This window comes from Taurulus bubalis (genome assembly GCF_910589615.1).
Source record: "Taurulus bubalis genome assembly, chromosome: 6".
Lineage (NCBI taxonomy): Eukaryota > Metazoa > Chordata > Actinopteri > Perciformes > Cottidae > Taurulus > Taurulus bubalis.
In genome coordinates, this window is record NC_136594.1 from 7,902,031 (window position 1) to 7,922,249 (window position 20,219).

General features: G+C 44.3%; 1 protein-coding gene across 1 annotated transcript in view; it reads right to left on the minus strand.

The window, feature by feature from the left end:
• The window catches only part of fat1a (FAT atypical cadherin 1a), a 71,211-nt gene that overhangs the window by 20,684 nt on the left and 30,308 nt on the right, over positions 1-20,219 (minus strand). The window contains exons 5-13 of the mRNA XM_079219708.1: positions 16,430-16,759; positions 15,075-15,291; positions 13,963-14,031; positions 13,324-13,463; positions 6,513-6,788; positions 6,017-6,227; positions 1,375-5,442; positions 598-794; positions 353-506 (exon numbers count right to left, since the gene is read on the minus strand). Of these exons, the coding sequence (XP_079075834.1) occupies positions 353-506; positions 598-794; positions 1,375-5,442; positions 6,017-6,227; positions 6,513-6,788; positions 13,324-13,463; positions 13,963-14,031; positions 15,075-15,291; positions 16,430-16,759 (5,662 nt within the window). The remainder of the gene's footprint in view (positions 1-352; positions 507-597; positions 795-1,374; positions 5,443-6,016; positions 6,228-6,512; positions 6,789-13,323; positions 13,464-13,962; positions 14,032-15,074; positions 15,292-16,429; positions 16,760-20,219) is intronic.

A 20,219-nucleotide genomic window follows, 5' to 3' on the forward strand; every position in this document is an offset into this window, starting at 1 on the left:
GCGGGGAAATGTTCTTGGCTCTTTTAACAATGAATAAGTAAATAACAACTGGGCACAAGAAAACACCCCCTTGCCTCCTCTATTTCTAATAATGATTCCTGCACATACAGAAACACAAATAAACAAGAAACTAGAGGCGTCACAAGTCTCAAATCAAAGTGCAGAATGGAAGACTGCTGTCGTGTTGAGCTGCCTTTTTGATTCTGTGGCTCCAAGCCGAGGACCAAGAGTGTTTCATGATAGACTTTAACATAAGGGTTTCACATTAAAGTCACACAATCGATACTGTTCTTCATACACGTAAGCATTTGCATCCATTGTTGTTCACACACAGACACACACACACACACACCTGTGTCAGAGTCAATGATGAAAAGTTCAGATCCAACTCCCTGGAGCTCGAAAGAGATTTGGGCGTTTGAGCGGATGTCAGCATCTGTAGCAGAGACCTGCAAGACGAGTCTGCCGGCGGGGGAGTCCTCTGGGACTCGCTCACTGTACACAGACTGGGGGAATTGAGAGAAATGAAAGTGAATACCGGGAAGGAAATGGCACAACAAACGCAAATACAGTCGAGAAAAAAAAACTGGACTTTACCTTTTCGCATACAGGGCTGTTGTCATTGGCATCCAGCACCTTGACCTCTACCACGGCTTTGGCAGTAAAGATGCCGTCACTGGCTGTAATGTTAAGGAGGTAATTGTCCTTCTCTTCGCGGTCCAGGGGCTTCCTGACAGAGACCTTCCATTCGTTTTGAATGTGTTCGATGGCAAATTGTCCAAGTGGGTCCCCTCCTGTTTGGTGTTAAAAAATAAATGTACCACTTCAGAATGATCAACAACTCAGAGGCAGGAAAGCAGACAGAGTCGTTAAAAAGACACGAGGATGAGACTCTGGCCTGAATTTTAAAATGCATTCCCCAAAAAAATATATCAATAATTACTGAAATCTTTTAAGAATTCATCACTGCTTCACAAAGCAAATCCTTATTTCTAATTCAAATATGTTTATTACACAAAAAACGAAAATGTACAAGAACTAATGCTGGATTCTGATTCCTCTAAATATTCCCAGACTTGGCATAGTTATTCACACTTGCTAATTAGCACCAGAGGAAGTATTTCCCCCGAGTCTATTGCAAAGCATTATTCATATAATTATACATTTCTGTATTATGATGACCTTAATATATGCCTTGAGCTTTGGCCGATTAGGCAATAACTCAGACTACTAACAGATAATAGAATTGTATAATGTTTCAAAGATGAGATATTATCATCATATTAAGTGGCATAAACGGATAACCCCCTCACAGTATCGAGTAAACTCTCTGGGCATACTGATTATGTGTTACACAAAATAATAAACACCAACCTGTGATGAAGTAGTTCACATGTTTATTGATGTCCTCAGAGTCATCATCTGTGGTGCTGAGGATGGCAATAACCCCACTGGGTGGAGGGTCATCTTCACTAACTGTGCCTTTGTAGATCTCTGCAGTGAAGCGGGGCGGGTTGTCGTTCACATCAGCGACGGTTACTTCCACTCTGGTGCCATTAATGTGTTGGACTTTGTCGCCTTGGTCTGTGGCTAGGACGGCGATCGTGTACTTGTTCGTCTTTTCGCGGTCTAGCTCTTTTAAGGTGGTCACCCATCCGGTTTCACTATTGACGGCAAACAGCTCGGAGATCTCCTTAGAGCTCTGCTTGGGGTCCAGGCTGTAAACCACATGGCCGTTGGTGCTAGAGTCTTGGTCGGTGGCTTTGACTTGGATCACTTGCGTCCCACTCGGAAGGTTTTCCACAACAACGGCCTCGTAAGGGTCTGACTCAAAGACAGGTTTGTTATCGTTCAGGTCTTTCACTTGGATGTTAACATTTACAGAGGCTACTATCTCATAGTTCTCCTGTTGCGTTTGGGAAAGCAAAGTGAGTTGGTACCATTTGGTCATCTCATGGTCGAGGCTTTTCTGAAGCTTCAAGGCTCCACTGTCTCTGTCGACAACAAAAACCTCATCTTCATTGCTCTCGGGAGTGTTGCCCTTCACGAGGCTGTAAACGACTGGTTGCTCACTCTCGGCCTGAATAACATCGATCTCTGTGCCAATGGGAAGGTCTTCAGCAATTGTGTAGCGGTAATGTGTTTCAGAAAATTTAGGAACGGGCGTCTCTGGTGCAACAATCCTGATGTAAACTTGGACGACAGAATGTTTAGGGGGATTCCCAGTATCCTTCGCCCTCACAAAGAATGCATAGAGCTCATTTTCAAGTCCAATGAGACTCTCTTTGGTTGTAACAACCCCAGAGGTTGGGTGGATTTCAAAGTTCTCTTCCACGTTTTCAACATCTGCTTCGATTGAGTACTCAATGTCAGCATTGCTTCCCTCATCCATGTCTGAAGCAGCGATTTTAACCACAGAGGTTCCCCTTGGGACGTCTGATGCAATGGTGGCTTTGTAGTCAGCTGCCCTGAATTGTGGGGCATTGTCATTGACATCTGTGAGAATGACATTAACTACAGAAAAACCTACTTTTCCACCTCCGTCTCTAGCTATGAGAGAAATAGGAATAACTTTTTCGATGGTATTTTCTCGATCAAGGCTCTCAAGAGTTAAAATCTCTCCGTCTTCATTGACAGAGAACTTGTCTTTTGCAAAGTCATTGACAATCAGGTATGTTATTTGCCCGTAAATGCCTTCGTCGTCATCCGTCGCCTTTGCTTCTGCTACCAAGGTACCAATAGGTGAGTTTTCAACAAGCTCTACCACGTAATCCACCTGAGAGAAGGTGGGGTTGTGGAAGTTGGCACCAGTGACTGTTACCATGACGAGGGCTGAGCTTCTGAACACACCGTCTGATACGGATACATTTAGGTGGTAAAGAGGCTGCATATGTGGTCTACGGTGGTTGGAAATGGCAATGGCGCCAGTGTGTTTATCGATGGAAAAGTTCTGATCGTCATTGCCGGATATTATGGAGAACTCCAACTTATTGGAGTCTGAGCTGTCAGCATCAGATGCCTGGACTTGGGTGATGAAGTGTCCACGTGGAGCCAGTTCACTAATAGTAGTCTTATAAGTGTGCTCTGTAAATAATGGAGCGTTGTCGTTCAGGTCTGTAACGTCTATCGTCACAGTGACATCACCTGACAGGGATGGAACGCCTCCGTCCACAACCCGGACTCTCAACTTGTGCTGCTGGATCTCCTCATGATCAAGAACTTGAGCTGTCGAGATTATTCCTGTGTCACGGTCAATGGTGAAAACACTCTTTCCCTTCTCTTCAACCAGCTGAAAGAATACTTCTTGGTTATTAGCAGTATCAGAATCTTTGGCATCAACTTGCAAAATGGAGGTACCGATGACAGAGGCCTCTGAAATATTGGCATAGTAGGCCTTCGACAGGAACACAGGGGCGTTGTCATTTACATCCTCCAGAATTATATCAACAAACACTTCAGAGTGTGCTCCAGTCAGAGAGTCTGTGGCTCTTACATTTAACTTATAGGCAGGATGTGTCTCAAAGTCCAGAGGCTGAATCACATGAATTACCCCGGTGTTGAAATCAATTGAGAACTGTTTGAAAGGATCTCCCTCGGAGATGGTGTACACGATACGAGGGCCTTCAGAATCATTGGCCTGTACGTGGAGAACAGGTGTGTGTAACTGGATGTTTTCAGGGATTTCAATGCTGTAAAAAGGCTTCTCAAACACAGGCATTGCTTTGTTCACAACTGTTATTGGAACTTCTACTTCTGCTGAGAGTGCTGCCTCTCCATTATCCTTTGCCACAACAACGACGACAAAGTCGGTGTTGAGCTCATCCGTCTCAAATTTCTTTTTGAGGGAGATTTCGCCAGAGTGGGTAATTTGAAAGTGCTCCTGGTGATCCTTTAGGTCATAATGGATATCTGCATTCGGGCCAATGTCTTTGTCCACTGCCGTGACTTGTCGGATGACCTGGCCTATCTCTGCATCCATCTGGACCAGGGCGTGATAGGGAAGGTTCACAAACATAGGTTTGTTGTCATTTTCATCTTCCACCGTCACGGTTACGAGAACGTGAGCCCCATCTTCAGACTTGTCCTCTCGGGTGACCTCGACGACGATGTTAAATGCGTCCTGTGCCTCTCGATCAAATGGAATCCCAGACGTTGAGATTACTCCAGATGTGTGGCTGATTTCAAATCTTCTGTCAGGGTTCAAAATTTTGTAAAACAAGGGCTCGTTCACCTGGTTCCCAACAGCAGCAATGACTGCGAGTGTTTTCTTCTCGGAAAGGTTTTCTTGGACCGAGGCTTTGTAGGACTCCCTGGTGAACTTTAGTTTACTCTCCTTGTTTTCCTTCACATTTATCTTCACGGTGGCAACTGCGGCAAATCTACCGTCAGAAACTCTAACCTTTATTTCATATCTACTCCTGAGCTGTGTGACATTCTGAATGGAAATTATGCCCGTGATTGGATCAACTTTAAATTTATCGCCAATATTTCCCTCAGAGATGGAGAAGAGTAGTTTGGAGTTAGGACCAGAATCTGAGTCTGTGGCGTTGAGTTTAACAACTTCCACCCCTTTGTATGTTGGCACTACGACTGTTGTATCATACAGTTCTTGGCTAAAAACGGGCGGACAGTCATTAACATCAATTACTTCAATGGTCACGTTGGCTGGCGTCTCTGCAAATAGGCGTGGCATTCCTAGATCATGGACCTGGACTGTGAAGCGGAAAACACTCCTCTGTTCATAATCAAAGGGCGTTGTGATTCTGATGGCTCCAGTGCTCGAGTCAATGGCGAAATAGTTATGAGCAAAAGGTTCGACAATTTGGTAGATGAGCATGGCATTCTGGTCGCAATCAGCATCAGAGGCACGAATGACGAAAGGGGTGTTTTCATGAGTGAGAACAACACTGTTGACGGGGGAAGATTCGCTGATTACCCCTTTGAATTCTCTCTGGAGGAATATTGGAGCATTGTCATTTTCATCCTTTAGGTGAATCAGAAGAGTTGCGTTGCTGGCAAGTCCCGCCATGTTGGTGCCCTGTATGATGAGCTTGTATTGAGAGGCGGCCTCATAATCTAAGGCTTTCTGGGTGACAACCACCCCTGAGTTGGGGTTGATGTTAAATGCGTTGTTGATGTTGCCACCTTTTATTTGATAGAAAATAGACGACTTGCTGTCGGCTGTGACCAAGCTCACAAAGCTTCCTGGGTGGACTGATTCACTGACTTCTGCAGAGAACTCTTTTTCGGTGAATCTGGGGGCTGCATTGTCAGAAACTGTAACCAAAATGTGTACAGTGGCTGTAGTTGACAGCGGAGGTACTCCACTATCAGAAGCCTTCGCAGTGAGTTCAAACATGTTCTTGCTGCTGCGATCAAGCTCTTTGGCTACGGTGATCGTCCCGAGAACAGGGTCGATGGCAAATGAGTTTGCAACATTTCCTGTAAGGAAGAGACAACAAAAGTAGAATATATTAATGACCTGTGATATGTGCCTGGTGATGCTAAACATAAATGGAATATCTAAGTTTTCTACGTGTTGCATCAGGAAGATGTGGTTGACAAGCATTTGTAATGCGTATTTTCCAAGCCAGTCATCCTAATCAGTTTCACTCAGAACAAAGCAAGCTACAATTGAATTACATCAAGTCATCTCAGCTATGTCAAATATGCATACATTCAAACAAAAAGCTGTTTCTTGCATGTCTCTTACAACAGCATATTGTAGGAGAAAACCATCGTGGGAAATTCTGAGGCGGGATCTACCCATTTCTCGTGTATTGGGAGATCCTCTAGACAAAGTCTTCAATATTCTCCTACTCTTTGTAAAGTATTCCATTCATGATCAAGATCCAGTGGGCAGCACGGCTCAAGATGACTCACACATTTTTTTACGAGCCGATTTAATTTGCATTCATTTACAATGAAAGCTTTCTGCTATGAGAAAGAAAGAAAAAAAAATAACTATGGAAACTGCGGATCAACAGAGTGGCACAGCAACTTTGTGTGCATTTACCTGATTCAATGGTGTAGACGATCTCTGCGTTAGAGCCCTTGTCTTTGTCAAGAGCTGTGACCTGGAGCACAGCGGCCCCTACGGCTGCGGACTCAAACACACGTCCAGAGTAAGGAGAGCCTATGAACCAGGGTGCGTTGTCATTGGTGTCATCCACGTTGACAATAACACGCACAAGGTTCCTCTTTACTGGAATGTCCTGGTCTCGAACCTGGAGAAGAGCCATTGAGAAGGAGACGGTCAGACAGGAGGGAGGGAGGACGAAAGGGAAGAAAAAAAGTCTTGCAGCCCTTGAGCGATAATGCATTCCTGAGTAGCAACATAGTAAAATAGCTAACTATTCATGTTTGAAAAGCACAGCAACAATCAAGCTTATCTTACTTTCATGGGTGTTTCATTTTCTAATGAAGCAAACAATTAAAAAACGTAACTTAAATAAACCACATATAGGAACAGCTCATAATTGATCAAGCTGTCGGTGTTCGTTGGCTCATACCATGACGGTGAGGATGTGACGATGCATCGTCTCGTGATCCAGCCGCTCAGCGGTGTACAGAGTGCCCGTTCCCGGGTCGAGCCGGAACTTCCTCAGGCTGAAGGGATCAGTGCTGCTCAGGAGTGTAAAGGTCAGTTTGTTTTTCTCGTCTCTGTCCGTGGCGCTGATCTGCAGGACCTCGGTCCCCGCTGGCTTGTCTTCCGGGACGTTCACATTGTACACCTGCTGAGAGAACTGTGGCCGGTGGTTGTTGGTGTCGATGACACGGATGAGCACCTATAGGAGGAAAAAATAAATGAGAGAATATGTATTTTAAAACCAGACGTCCATCATCTCCCAAATCATGCATCTAAAAATAATTCTGAGGTTATTATCTGAGCCTGTTGTACTTTTGTCACTGTGTGCTTAGGACTGTCATGTTTATGAGATTGACTGGATGGTTGAATCAATCGAAATTGAAATTGACATGGGTTCCATGTGCAAACACATGAAATGACAATAACCTAATAACAACCAGAATAAAAGTTTTAGTGTAAATTTACTTCATGGTTTTAAACAAACAATACGTGTTCAGTGCTGTGTAATTACTTTTATTCTCTCCTTCCTCCATCTACACACACACACACACACACTCATTCTCCCAGGCTCTTCAGTAATAAGCAGCGTTGTGTAGAAATAGAACAGATCGATGCGTATGATGGCAAAAGCAATATTTTAACTGAATGGCCACTTGATGCGCCTCACAGTGAAAACAGGAAATCAATGGGGAAAAAAACACAATGCATCTAAATGAACTTCGAGCTACACACAGGAGCAGGTGATTAAATTAAGCGGACATTGCTGAAAAATTTGATGGTGAGGTGTCAGCTGTGGGAAGATAGAAGCCCAATCCGGGGACATTAACAATATATAACACATCTAAAAGGTCATCGACGTTTTAGGAGGGTTTAACATTTGTAGTGTAACTGTTCTGCAGATTCAATATCCTGCTAATGTTATCACAAAAACTGCTCACTCATGAAACAAATCTCTACGCGTGCGCTTCTTGCTTCAGACCACATAAAAGTGCAGTCGCTGTGCTTTTCGCACACTCACACAACAAAGAATCCAGCATCCCCAAACTGTAAAATTCCACTGGGAGCATGTTTTATCAACACCAGCCACTCGTCTACTGGACTTCCGACAGAGGATTATGGAGAGCTGCTGGAATGCCATCTCTGCTTCCCAGACCAGTGAGGGGCTTCTACCGTTGCCAAACATGGGGAACAAAGGGATCAGCCCAGATTAGACACCTGCATACCAAACACCAGGGGGTGATGTCCCGTAAGGAATCCGGCAAAGCCGAGCGGTTTGGTGCAGGAACAGTGGCGCTCGGACCACTCCGCAGCTCACCAGCTGACTAGGATTTTGTCAGATCTCCGGTCAACGCAACTGCCCACTTTTGTTTCCCGTCATAATACTGTTTGTTGAGCGCTGTGAGCCTATATCAGAGACAAATATAGACTCAATCTGACAGCCCTGATAACACTTACAATCTGCTGTGTGCTGTGATGTTGGCAACGCTGCCGAAACTCACAGATGCCATCTTGCAGGGGGAGCGTTGGGCTGCATGCTGTCTACCAGTGCCGCAAACTGGCGGTTTGCCACAAGTCATGTGTCACGAGAAACCCGTGTCACACTGCTAATCAGGACGTGTAATGTAAAATGAATTCAATTTCCTAATGAGGAATTAACCCTGTAAAGAAAGCATATGAAATGTGGGCCTCTGGTGTATGTTGCACCCTGAGCTTTCTCATTCCAAGCATGTCGAGCCAGACATCCTATAGCACCAGATCCACCGTGTCGCACAATCCATCTTTTACACACACACACGCACACACACACACACAGAGATGCACATGCATGCACCCACATACGCGGGCTCATAAAATGCAGCACGTCCACGCATGAATCCGCACAAAGAAGCCGTACAATGTGTCTCAATCTGGCCGGCGTCAGATAACACGTCTTGTGAATAGTGCGGAAGGTGGCAAGAGCTGATAATGCTGTCAAGAAGCAGAAAAGAATGGAACCTGGTCAGTGGTATCCGCATCTCGCTACAATGTACTATTTCAGATGGTTTAGCGAGTACACAAAAGGGCTATTCAGCCTCCGTATGCACACAAAAACTTGCCTTTCCTTTTTTTTTGCGAGGAGGCTCGACAACACTTCAGAGGAACTTTGCCCCCGAACATCACAAAGCAGCATGATACAGCCCGACTGCATCAGAAATGCTGCTGCAGAAGAAAACTCTGTAGTCTTTGTATACGGCTTCCTCTGGGAATGCTGGAGAGGAACAAGATTGAGGACTGAGACGCAGACGTGACAGACGGAGATACTACAGAAGGAAAAAGTGCTGCGAGGGTGAGATGAGTGTATGAAAGAGAAGTGACGGGGAAAAGAAACCGAGACAGCTGAGGGAAATGGTCAAATTTAGAAAGCACGGGTTGTGAGTGTGAATTAAATAAATACACGCGCATTAGACGTGGCTGAGAATAAAATACGGAGAGAAAAAAAATACAATAGTCAGCTTTGATACTTATTGACGGCAAGACAACGTATAAGTATGAGTTAACAAGGTGAACCTTCCAGTGAGACATAAAGGGAGCCTTTGTAATGCGGACTGAGATAACATGAGAAACGGGAGGCCGGGAACAGATTGCGAGCAGAACAGCTTGAGGTACTTCTGCATGGCTAAGGGAGGATGTCGTATAGCTGGGGGTGGGGGAAGGGAGGCCGGGCCGCATGCCGAGCCTCCTGCCTGTGGTGCCCGAGCTAGAATGCGGCACCCCTCGTCTGCATCAGCTGATCCGTCAGAAACGCCTTCATAGCGCCACAATGGCCAAATGGAAAGCACACAACAGAAAGGCCGACTGTTCCTCACAGACCTCCCACAGACCATGAGCGTAATACCGATAACACCACTGGAGTGCAAGGCACGCCGGATTTAACATCATTTTCAATCGTCAGCTCTTCAAAAAAACTAAACAATTATAATAATAGGACATTGAAATACAAAAGTCTGCTTTGGAGATCACAACGGAAACGGAGCCTTCTGAATAACGAAACACCTTTTGTGTTTCTGTAACCAAAAAAAGACACATGGGGGCTTTCACTGCGCTCATTGTCCTCCTGTGCCATGCGTAGGCGAGGAAGCCCCCCTGCCAGGTGGCAGGTTCTGGGCAAAGGCAGGGCACTGGCACCGAGCACTCCAACATGCTCCCAAAACAGGATTAACACAGCCCACTACCCACACAGGGTCCAGTGCTCTTGTTTGCCTTTTATTCTACCCAAACAGAGTAATCATTACCCCGCATGCCTGGCCAATACATGTGGAGCATTTTGAGAAAACGGAGAGAGGAGAAAAGAAAATTAAAAATTCAGAAAGAAAGACGAAGTGGGAGAGAGAGAAAGAGAGAGAGAGAGACAGAAAAAAGCTGGAAAAAAAACATTCCACGGAGAGAGAAAATAGGCCAGCCCGTCTGGCTGCACCGCTTCCACATGACTTTGATTTGAGGAATAGATAAGTCTAAACTTTGAGCTTCCACGAGGTGCACTGCGTGTGTGTGATCGGGGAGATCTAATTTGCAGCGAAACTCTGTTTGACTTGTTTGAGAGACAACATGCTGTCGAACTAACTCACATTCAACTCTTTTTGCTCAGGATTTATTTCATGGGTTCATTTCATGTTGCAAGCACAGTGACGAAAAACACCGTAACATCTTTATTTTTTATGCGATAAAAGATAGATATTATAGTTCCTCCAAATTCTATGCAATCGAGTAGATGAGCTTAAGGGTTAACACCGTGTGCCTGCAATGACTGCAATCTATCTGAAAAAGATAATTAACACATTTCAGTGTGGCTTGACACACTGTTACGATAAACATGAGCGTCCCAGCAAGAGGTGCATTTAGGAGTTTCTGTTAAACCCCTGCAGGCAGAGCAAACACCGTCAATGCCGAACAATGTTATCGGATAAACAAGTTAGTAGCCAAAACACTCAGATGGCTTTTCCTGAAACATGAAGCACTCAGCACGCCGAATCCTCAGGACATTCAAGGCTGTCTAGCAAATATGTGCGAGTCGGCCGACTGGCACTGAATGCGATCCATCAAATATGAAGGAGAGATACTCCGGCGTAAGACGCGGAGTTCTTTCTCACCTCATTTTCAAAACAACAAAAAGGCATAAAAGGCCAACATGAGTTTGGGGGGTTTCGCAACTCTGATAATACTGCATGCCCTTCTGCAGCCACCTATTTGGCTCTCAGCATATCCCAGGCAACTGGCCTAAATCACATCACAAGTGGGGTTTATGGAGCATACAAATTCAGTAAATCCGTTCCCTCTGTGGAAAACAGCTGACCTACAGTGGTCGGCCGGGTGTGCAGGACTGGGGCTACACTTGCTGGCCTTGCAGCACGGCTCTTTGAGGGGCAGTGCTACCTTCTGCACAAGAGGAGCCAGGGGTGGACACATCGCACCCGGAGTGGCTCCAGGGAAACAGATTTCCTCCAAAAATGAAACCTTGGTCACCCAAGAGTGACTTAAAAGTTGTACAACTTCCAACACGATTGTTCAGAATGAGGTGGCATTGCAAAAAAAAAAAAAAAAAAAAACCTGACCTGACCTGCATCTGACTTAGGACCCCGAATGAGAATTGAAAAGGTCCGATTTCATGTGACTCGTACTGTTCACACTCTTATGACAAAAATCACATTGGGGCCACTCTTGCCTGCAGTGTGAACGGAGCACAGCGCCTCTCAGACACAGCTCTGCTAATACATTCAAAAATATGCATGTTTGAAATGTGCAGACAGTGCAAAACGGTGCACGAGAAGCCTCATCTGATACGCTTCATCTAATATACTGTACCCGTGATTATTCTTTGACCCATTTCTTGCCTGAAAACTGATGGTTCAATGAAGCTGCGATGGCTCGAAGAGATGGAATTGTTCATCATCAATCAGCGCTTCCGGTAAAACAATTTGCGTTAAGCATCATATGATAGTTTTGAAGATAGATCCTTATCTTCGGGATTAAAAGTGATTCTTTCATTTCCTGTGTTGTGCTGCGTCACGGTGTAAATTAGATACCATCTCATTGCTTTTTTAATGACGTGGGCTGATATGTCGATATGGAATATTTCCAACTCCCTAATATCCGAATAGGCCTCAAAAGTCCTGCAGTGGTCGGGCTCGATTGAGAATTAGACCATTTGAATAGGTTAACTTTTGAATGTGATTAATGGACTTAGAATGTCAGCGTGCGTGGTGTTGGTAAGAGGCTTTTTAAATAAGTGTCCGTTCTTAGGGCTTTTAAGAAAGTGCTTTGTGAGCAGAGAAAACTGACTGACAAAATAGGTACTCTGCGGCTGTTTTTAAGGTTTTGAACTCAACTAAAGGACGCGCAGCCTCCTCGGATGAGCTGCAAAATGCCAGTAAAGGCGGCGCTTCAACCAAGGCTCAGTGGAGCACAGCAGCCAGATGATGAAAGGCTTTATTCATACGGAGTGACAACAAATGGATTCTTTTCCAGCTACAGTTCTCTGAAGCCCCCCTTTGAGGACAAAGGACAAAACATTTTGAATGCCACCGTCCCATACGACCCAAACTACCACGTAAAAACCTTCAGAATCTCATGGACAAGGCATGACCATCTGAACAAAAAACCAAAGACAACTTGCGTGCTTAGAAGCTTTTATGGTGGCGCTTCAGCTACGCTATCAGCTGGGGAGCAAGATATACGCAAGAAGGATTAAATTAGCATATTAATGTATGAAAATGCAAGTATGCAACTGCTTTGAAAGTTTTTTTTGGAAGCTACTTTTTTAGTTTCATCTTTCATCAAAATGGTTCACACTGGGTCTTATGGTTCAGTGGCTAATGCTTTTCTTCGTCTGCATGAAAGCCTCTTTTCAGTCGATTTTGCAGTTTCCCACTGTTGCACGAGCGTACCTGTGTGTATATGTTTGAGTGTGATGTGGTTGGTTATTTAGAGCCCGTTCAGAAAAAGACCAAGGCAATCTGTTGTTCCTCTCCGTGATAGACAAAGGGAAAAGGTTTACAGGTTCAGAGAGAGAGAGAGAGAGAGAGAGAGAGAGAGAGAGAGAGAGAGAGAGACGCAGCAGACGGAGGAGGGGAGAGGGCTCAAGAATGTATATCAAAAATAAAAAAAAGAACTCTGGCACCATCATCACAGCAGCTCTGCGTCATGAATGAGACAATGGAAGATTCCTGGAGCTCAACGCTCAACTGAGATGGTAAAGGACAGCGGAGCGGGGAACACAATCCACCAATATAGTGGTGTTGAAAACTTGCTCAACAAAGGAGTCTTCATACTTTTCTTCCTCCATATCCAGTGAGCTGATAATGAAAATATATCAGTAAATCTAGTAGTGAAACACAATTGAACCAAAACCCCACAGGCAGCTCCAGACGATAGAAGAAAAAAGCTCTTAAAACAGCACAGCCGTACTGGATCATAACCCGTATTTCTTTTTTGTGTGTTTTCTGTCCATTTTTTCCCTGGCTCCATTACGCAGTTGGAAGTCAGGTCATGTCGGCATGTAATGAAACCCAAACCTGTAAAGTGTCAGTGGAGAGCGATGATAGCGTCACAACATTAAACATTTCACAACAAAAACAGAACCGTTTTGGCCAACGCTTCCACCGGTCCCCTTTCCCCTCCTCCTATTTCTCACATGAGGAAAACAGAACCATGACAACTGCCTCATCAGCTTCCAACCGTTTCATTAGTGTTTCAATTACCTGGGTGCTGACAGTTCGTGTCCCATCTGTGGCTTCCACCGTCAGGTTGTAATTTGATTTCTGCTCGGCATCCAGGGGCCGCGCAACAATCAAGGTTCCGCTGGCCTTGCCCACGTCAAAGCGGCTGTCATAATTACCACCTGTGGATTTTTTTTTTTTGTTGGAACAGACAACAATGAAGGACAAAAGATTAGTGGCAGCTCGTCTTTTAGTTGTCCGCATGGAGCAAGGTTACACAAACACGAAATGGAGGTGCTGGGATGAGCATATAAACATCAATTTTCTGCTGTGTTGAGGTCGAAGATGAGAATGAATGGATGCACTAATGTCGATGTAACTACCTATCAGTGCAGATTTGTTGTTTATCCAAAAGCATGATAGCTATTTCATGCAATTCGTCCCTAACACCCACGGGATGATGCATACAAGTAATGAGTGTAAAAACACGGCAGATCCTTTTATATACTGAATAAAATGATGCTCAAACACACAATTATGTAAACAAACCACACACGGTAAGGAGAGGGGGCGTTCTATCTTAATCAGGTCACAGGTTCATGGGGGGAAATGTGGCACAACATCAAACCAGCGGCAACAACACGGTTCAACCACAGCCTATAAGGAGGTCCCAGCAGCTACCTTCTGCTGTACAGTTGTGGTCACAAGCCATCTGAAGGATGTAAAACATCTCCGCATCCTCTATGCCGTCTTGCAAAAATCCAACCACACAGAACATTCCAGAGAAAAAGAGGGAAGCGGAAAGCCGAGCGCAGAGAGAAGAGAAGAGAAGAAAAGAGACGTGTCAGTCAGACATTGATTAGAGGGAGGAGGGCTGGGAGGAAAGGAAGAAGAGGCAAGCATTTTTGAAAGCAGTCAATTTAAGTCTTCTCATGCATAAAGTGCCTATCAGAAGTTTAAAAAAACAAAACACACACACACACACATTCAAGAAAGGACAAATTGAGTTTTAACACTTGCCAACAGTTGCCAAATAAAACTGAAAGTAAATATTCTGCATTTCAGTTGGCTCGCCCAGGGGAGCGAGTAAAAGCACAAATATTCAGTGTTTGTGAGTTAATCATTCATGATACAATTCTAACAGTGGCATTGAGAAACATGGTTTGAAGTTCTGAAGATGCCTTGTTTATGTTTATTGAGATCTTACAAACAGTAACTGTCATTAAACCTACATAAGCACTAAACATGGGAGTACTACACTCTGTAAATGATCAGTCTACTATTAATATCACTTTTCAAATATGGGATTTAAGGGCTGCAAGAATAAAAGAAGAATACAAATTTGATGCTAAGCTAGTTTAGCTTTCTCCTGCATCATGACTGGAGTCATTTAGTTTGACCTTTAGCTTAGGCTAGCAGGTGCTATCGTCCCTGCTAGCTTTTTAAATTGCTCTCCTGCTTTTAGCTTTCAAATGGTCTGGCGCTCTGAGACATTTCTATATGCTATTTTTTTCAAAAAATCTCAGATTTATTTCGCATCATTCTTTCTCATTCGCACAACTGCCAAAAATCGTATTTTGACCAAATATGGAGTGACTGCATTTTGGCCGCTAAGTCCAATTTCTCCCATCATCATCATCAACTTTGATTTTCCATATTATTCCCCGACATATCACACACAAACACTATGTTAGTCCTAAAAAAAGAGTTTTTTCTAGCTACGACATACGAGCTTTTCCATAGTGCACATACACACACACACACACACACACAAAATGAAGGAGAAGCAATACCTGCGATTTCAAACCACACAGGGACATCAGAGGATTCTGTGGCGATGACCCCCACCATGTGCGCCACAGGGTCGCTTTCCATCACAGAAAAGGTGAAGGGGGACTCCTCGAAAAGCAGGAGAGCCGCATCGGCCGGCAATACTGGTTTGGGAATCCACTCGATATGCAGACGACAAGTGGAGGACTTCTGAGGACGTCCATTGTCGACGGCTTTAATCTGAGAGCGAGGCAGAGAATGAAAGGTGTTACACAATGTTACGCAACATTAAGTTGCAAATGAGTTTCTGTACAACTCTCTCGTGGATCCTCGACCTGAAACTCGACAGGAGTAGATACATAGAAAAGTTTGGTATTATAGCTCGTAAGCTTGTCGGGAGTTAAGGCTTGCAGATAAAATATGTGAATAAACCATATTACATTTTATACACGGTGCGCGAGTAGAACCGCCAGATTTATGGGACAAATCCACCGAACGGGTTGTTTTCAGTCGTTAAAGCTTTTCTGTCTCCTGAGCTGTCCAAATGGCAGGAAAGCGCTGCATTTCGAATAACAATGCACCTTTTTGTGTGGTTTTCTTTTGTGATTCGACCTTTTGTGTTAACTTCAATTACTGCAAACTGTGGTTGGCAGTGTCGTCTTGCAGCTGGAGAGACGACGTTGGACGTGTGGGGACATAAAATCTGGGTGAGCCTCAAGTATCACCTCGGTAGTTCTCACAGCCAACTCCGAGGACTAAACTGGAGGTAAAGTCTTGCTTTTTGTCTCCCAGGTGAAAGATTGTTAAAAAAAAAAAGTCAAAAAGAAAAGTTTTTTACATACATCACACAATTATTTCTCAGTAATTCTAAGATACTTTCAAAACAGCTACCGTGATGAGAAGAAATGTATCGAGTGCAGCAAACTGTAACCGCATCCATGATTGACACATTTGTCTCCTAATGACGAAGGCGCCACAGTAATAAGACCATAGTAATACAGCAAAACCTCTACACCCTTGTAACAATGAGGATAATTGGATAGTGTTGACTGGTGTTTTGGAACATGCTTCCTCAACTTTAAAGTAGATGCTTTTTGCAAATAATTGCCTCCCACACTTGTGGACCAACATGATGTGAGTGGACCAATTATCTTTTAATCTCCTTTACGGACACTTTTTTTTACTGCCTTTTTAAACACAAAAACTGCATTTAAATAACAGAAAATAAGGAGGGTAGAGAAACAAAGGAAGTAAGATAACTTGAGAGAAAGAGGAGAATACAACAGAGAAACAAAGAAGCATCTGTTGTAAACATTTACTGCTCACTAAGAGAGCGGCAGGCTGAGGACAGGGTGAAGCACTGGGATTACAAACTCACCGTGAGGATGTCGTATTCTCCGGCGGAAGAGAACTTCTTTGAGGACACCATCCCGGTTTTCGGCTCGATAAAGAACTTCCCGTTTTCGTCTCCCTCCTCGATGCTGTAGGAGATCTCGGAGTTGGGTCCTTCGTCCCGGTCGGATGCGATGACCCGGTACACCGGGTCTCTCTTCGCCGCTCTCTCTTTCTCCGGCCTCTCCCGCTCCGGGAGCTTGATCTTGTAGATCTTCTCCAGGAACAGCGGCCTGTTGTCGTTCTCGTCGAGGACTCGCACGATGACGCGGACCGTGGTGGATTTGGCCGGAACGCCGTGATCTGTGACCGTGATCTGAGGGGAAAGAGTACAAAAATTCAGAACAAGGAGTTCACAGACGTAAAAGAGGAAAGCAAATGTTATCTGATGCGGTGAACTTTGAGTCACATTCAATTTCTATAATGCTAATTTTGTTTTCTTTACATTGAGGAAGTAAAGACCTGAATTCCTTCAATAGTTAGAATGTTAATAATATAGAAAAGGGTTAATAATTCCAGCGAAGATGAAGACAGCTGCATTTGAAAGTCATAATTAAGTAAAATAACTCAAAGACGAGATGAAATAGGCGGAAGTATGAATCTTCCCTTCATCATGCTTTCATTCCACTTCTTACTCAGCAACTTAGCGAGCAGAAAAACTTAAAGGCAACTCTTTCTGAGATTTGTTGGCAGGGGGTCATTTCTATTACAAGTTCCTTAAAAAACACAAACATACATCAGTAACAGGCGGGTACCTAATATCATAATCTTCACAGTATGAGTGAATCCAGTCAAACAAGGCAGATAAAGCACTTCATAGAGCATCCTTCTCCCCTGATCAAAAGGCCTTGATGTTGTACAAAATTCTCCAGCAATACAAGAGGATTTTTAATGTTTTTTTCTTCTATTTTCAACACTGCATCAGGATTTAAATAGCAGCAATTTTGGTCCCTTGGTCGTACGGGTGTTATTTGGTTCAAGCCACTTTGTCTGGTTGAAAGTAAGGAGCAGCGTGATACTACTGGGGCTTTCAGACCCTGGAAGTGCTCAGCAATAAGGATAAGGATGATAGGATGGATAATAGGATGGATAAAATGCCACGTTGGGAAACCAAAACCAGCGATTGGCTCTGAGGCAAGCGGTAAAATGTAGTTGTTGCTTTGCATCTACGACTCACTGGGTCCTGTTCTGATTCATTTACCAAAAAAAAGATTAAACATGGCAATTAACTTCAGTCTTTGTTGTTATTTGATAACCGCTAATAAATAAAATGATTTGTATCGGGACAAGTACAAATTGACTTTGGGCGAATTGACTGAGCAGATAAGTAAAAGAAAACATTTACGGCGAACCCTGCCGTGAGCCCCTATTTTTAGCCGGATTTAATCTAATTTCATGCATAAAGGTACACGCACCAATCAATTTAGAGGTAATTCGGGGCACGATAACAAATTGAGGGAATATACCATTCATTATCAGGTGAAATACACATTGGTGGCGTAATTAGCGGATCACTTTGGAAGTTAAATCATGAAAAAGAGTCCATTTAAATGAGCAGGCGAGACATTTTTTTCCTCATTTTCTACAAATTAAACTGCATCCACTCTGGCCCCTGGTGAGTCAATAGCTGGCGTCGGCGTATTCAGGTAAACACGATTTGTCCAATCTGGAGGCTGTAATGACGAACTAAAAAAACCAAATCCTAATCTAGAGTAGCCGTTCGTAAACTTGCCCGCGATCCCGATAGCAGTCGCTTGTTCGGCTGCTACACGAACAACCCACCAGAGATAAATATTTTTAATTAGCTGCACCTCTTCACTCTGACAGCACCAGCTGCACCGGCTCCACTGCTGTGTGTCAAGCTTGCAAACAAAGATTTTGCACTGCTAATAAACATTAAGACTTACTGCACTCCACGACGAGGGCCGGGGGCCTTTTCCAAACCCCAGAAGTACTTAGAATAAAAGACAGTGTCACGCAGCTGAATCATTAACGAGGCCTTAATTTGAGTCATGATATCATGAAGTGGCGTGCGCTACATTTGGTAATTTAAGCCACGATTTAACGCTCTTGACGTGTCTTCGGACAATTGAGCAGTTTAATCAAAAGCCCCCCAAAAAAAGGGCCGTGGGTCGACCTAAACACACACGATTATCATCTTCGACTGGGGGAAAATGGGCTTGCGGGGTTTACGCGCCGGAAGAAATGTGAGTGTTTCTCGCTCGGAGCTGCTGAAGGAGCAGGACAAATGTCACAGTCATTTAAAACCATCTGCTAAGTGCTTCGGTGAAAAACCGCCAGGAGTCCAGGAGCCGGGCGCGCACCATTTGGTGCGAGAGTTTCAATTACGAAAGTAATGTGTTTTTGTTTTTCTCGCAGTGTCTGCAGCTGTCCGCGCTATCCACATGAGCCGAATTGATTAAATGGGATGATGAGAAACCTAAGTGTGAATGTCTCTCTCAGGGAGGATATATTATGTTGGACATGGCGCCCATCCTGTGCTGCGTAATGAACAGCTTCGATCACGCGAGCCTTTTCTATGCGACGGTACAGCGCCCAAAATACCCGATTATATCAAAAAGGGGCACTCTGTTTAGGGAGGGAGGCCTGTTCGATACTCAAGCGACACATCATAAAGCCGCCCTTGTGTGTGTGTGTGTGTGTGTTTAACTGCGTACACAAGCGTCTGTCTTCAGAACATTTTCATCAAAAGCCTTTTGTTTGATAATTAGGCACAAAACCGCACTAAAGACAGGGAAGCTACACCAGAGGAAGTGTGTCTCGTTGCATCGGTCCAGCACGGCTGTGAAAGGAGCCGATCCACTTTGTTCTGATCATCTCTTGCAACTCTTTCTTTCCCCCTGACTGACCATATGTCGTTTTAGTGCATTCAAAGTGAATTAAAATAGCCATCAAGACAAACTGTGTTGGGTTTTGTAGTTGCTCTAGTAATGTATATTGCGCTCGGCTCTGCCGTCGAGGAGAACTCACTGAAGTTCCACGGCAGTTCTTTGCACGGCGTCCCGTTTCCACAGAGCCGCTCACTCGTTTGCCGTCGCTCTTTAAGTGTCTGTTGTGATAACTGCCAAATGGCCTGGAGAAGGGAACTTTTTCTCCTTGTTACAACATTCCTACTCCTGGGATGTTTCCACTGCAGGACCTTTCCCGTGAGGACCGACAACCTTCAGAGGAACTTTTGTTGGCGAGGAGTTGGAATAAAAGCGTGTTGAATTTACCCAATCCATGCAGTGGAAAACCCAAACAGAAATGCTCACAGGGGAGTTTGAGCTCCGACTACAGTTAACTTCTCACAGCACCTGGAGGATTTCTGGTATTGTTAACAAGTATGTTTGGCTTTTGGAGTGCTGGTTGGACAACACAACCCCTCTAAAGACGTTGTTATGATGCACGTTTTATCAGTATTTTTTATGAGTTTAATAGATTTAATGATTAATAATAAAAAAAAAACAGCCCGAGTAGGATCTAATATCCTTGTCAAACAGGCCAGACTCGCAACCTGGCCAGGTACACTGCGCCTGCGTCCAACTGCATGCTGGGATAGGCTCCAGACAACAGATGTGAACAGCCCATTCACCTCGTTGTTTTCCATTCTAATGTTCTAAGTCCCAAATCCCAGCCCTGAATCCTAAGCATGTCCTGGCATGTCCCACTTTTGCTATTTACACCCCCCCCTCCTTCCTGGGAGGGAGGCCTATCATCTAGCCGCTAGAGCCCACACTCAGACCAACAAGAGCAGCTTTGCCTTTCCTCAAATT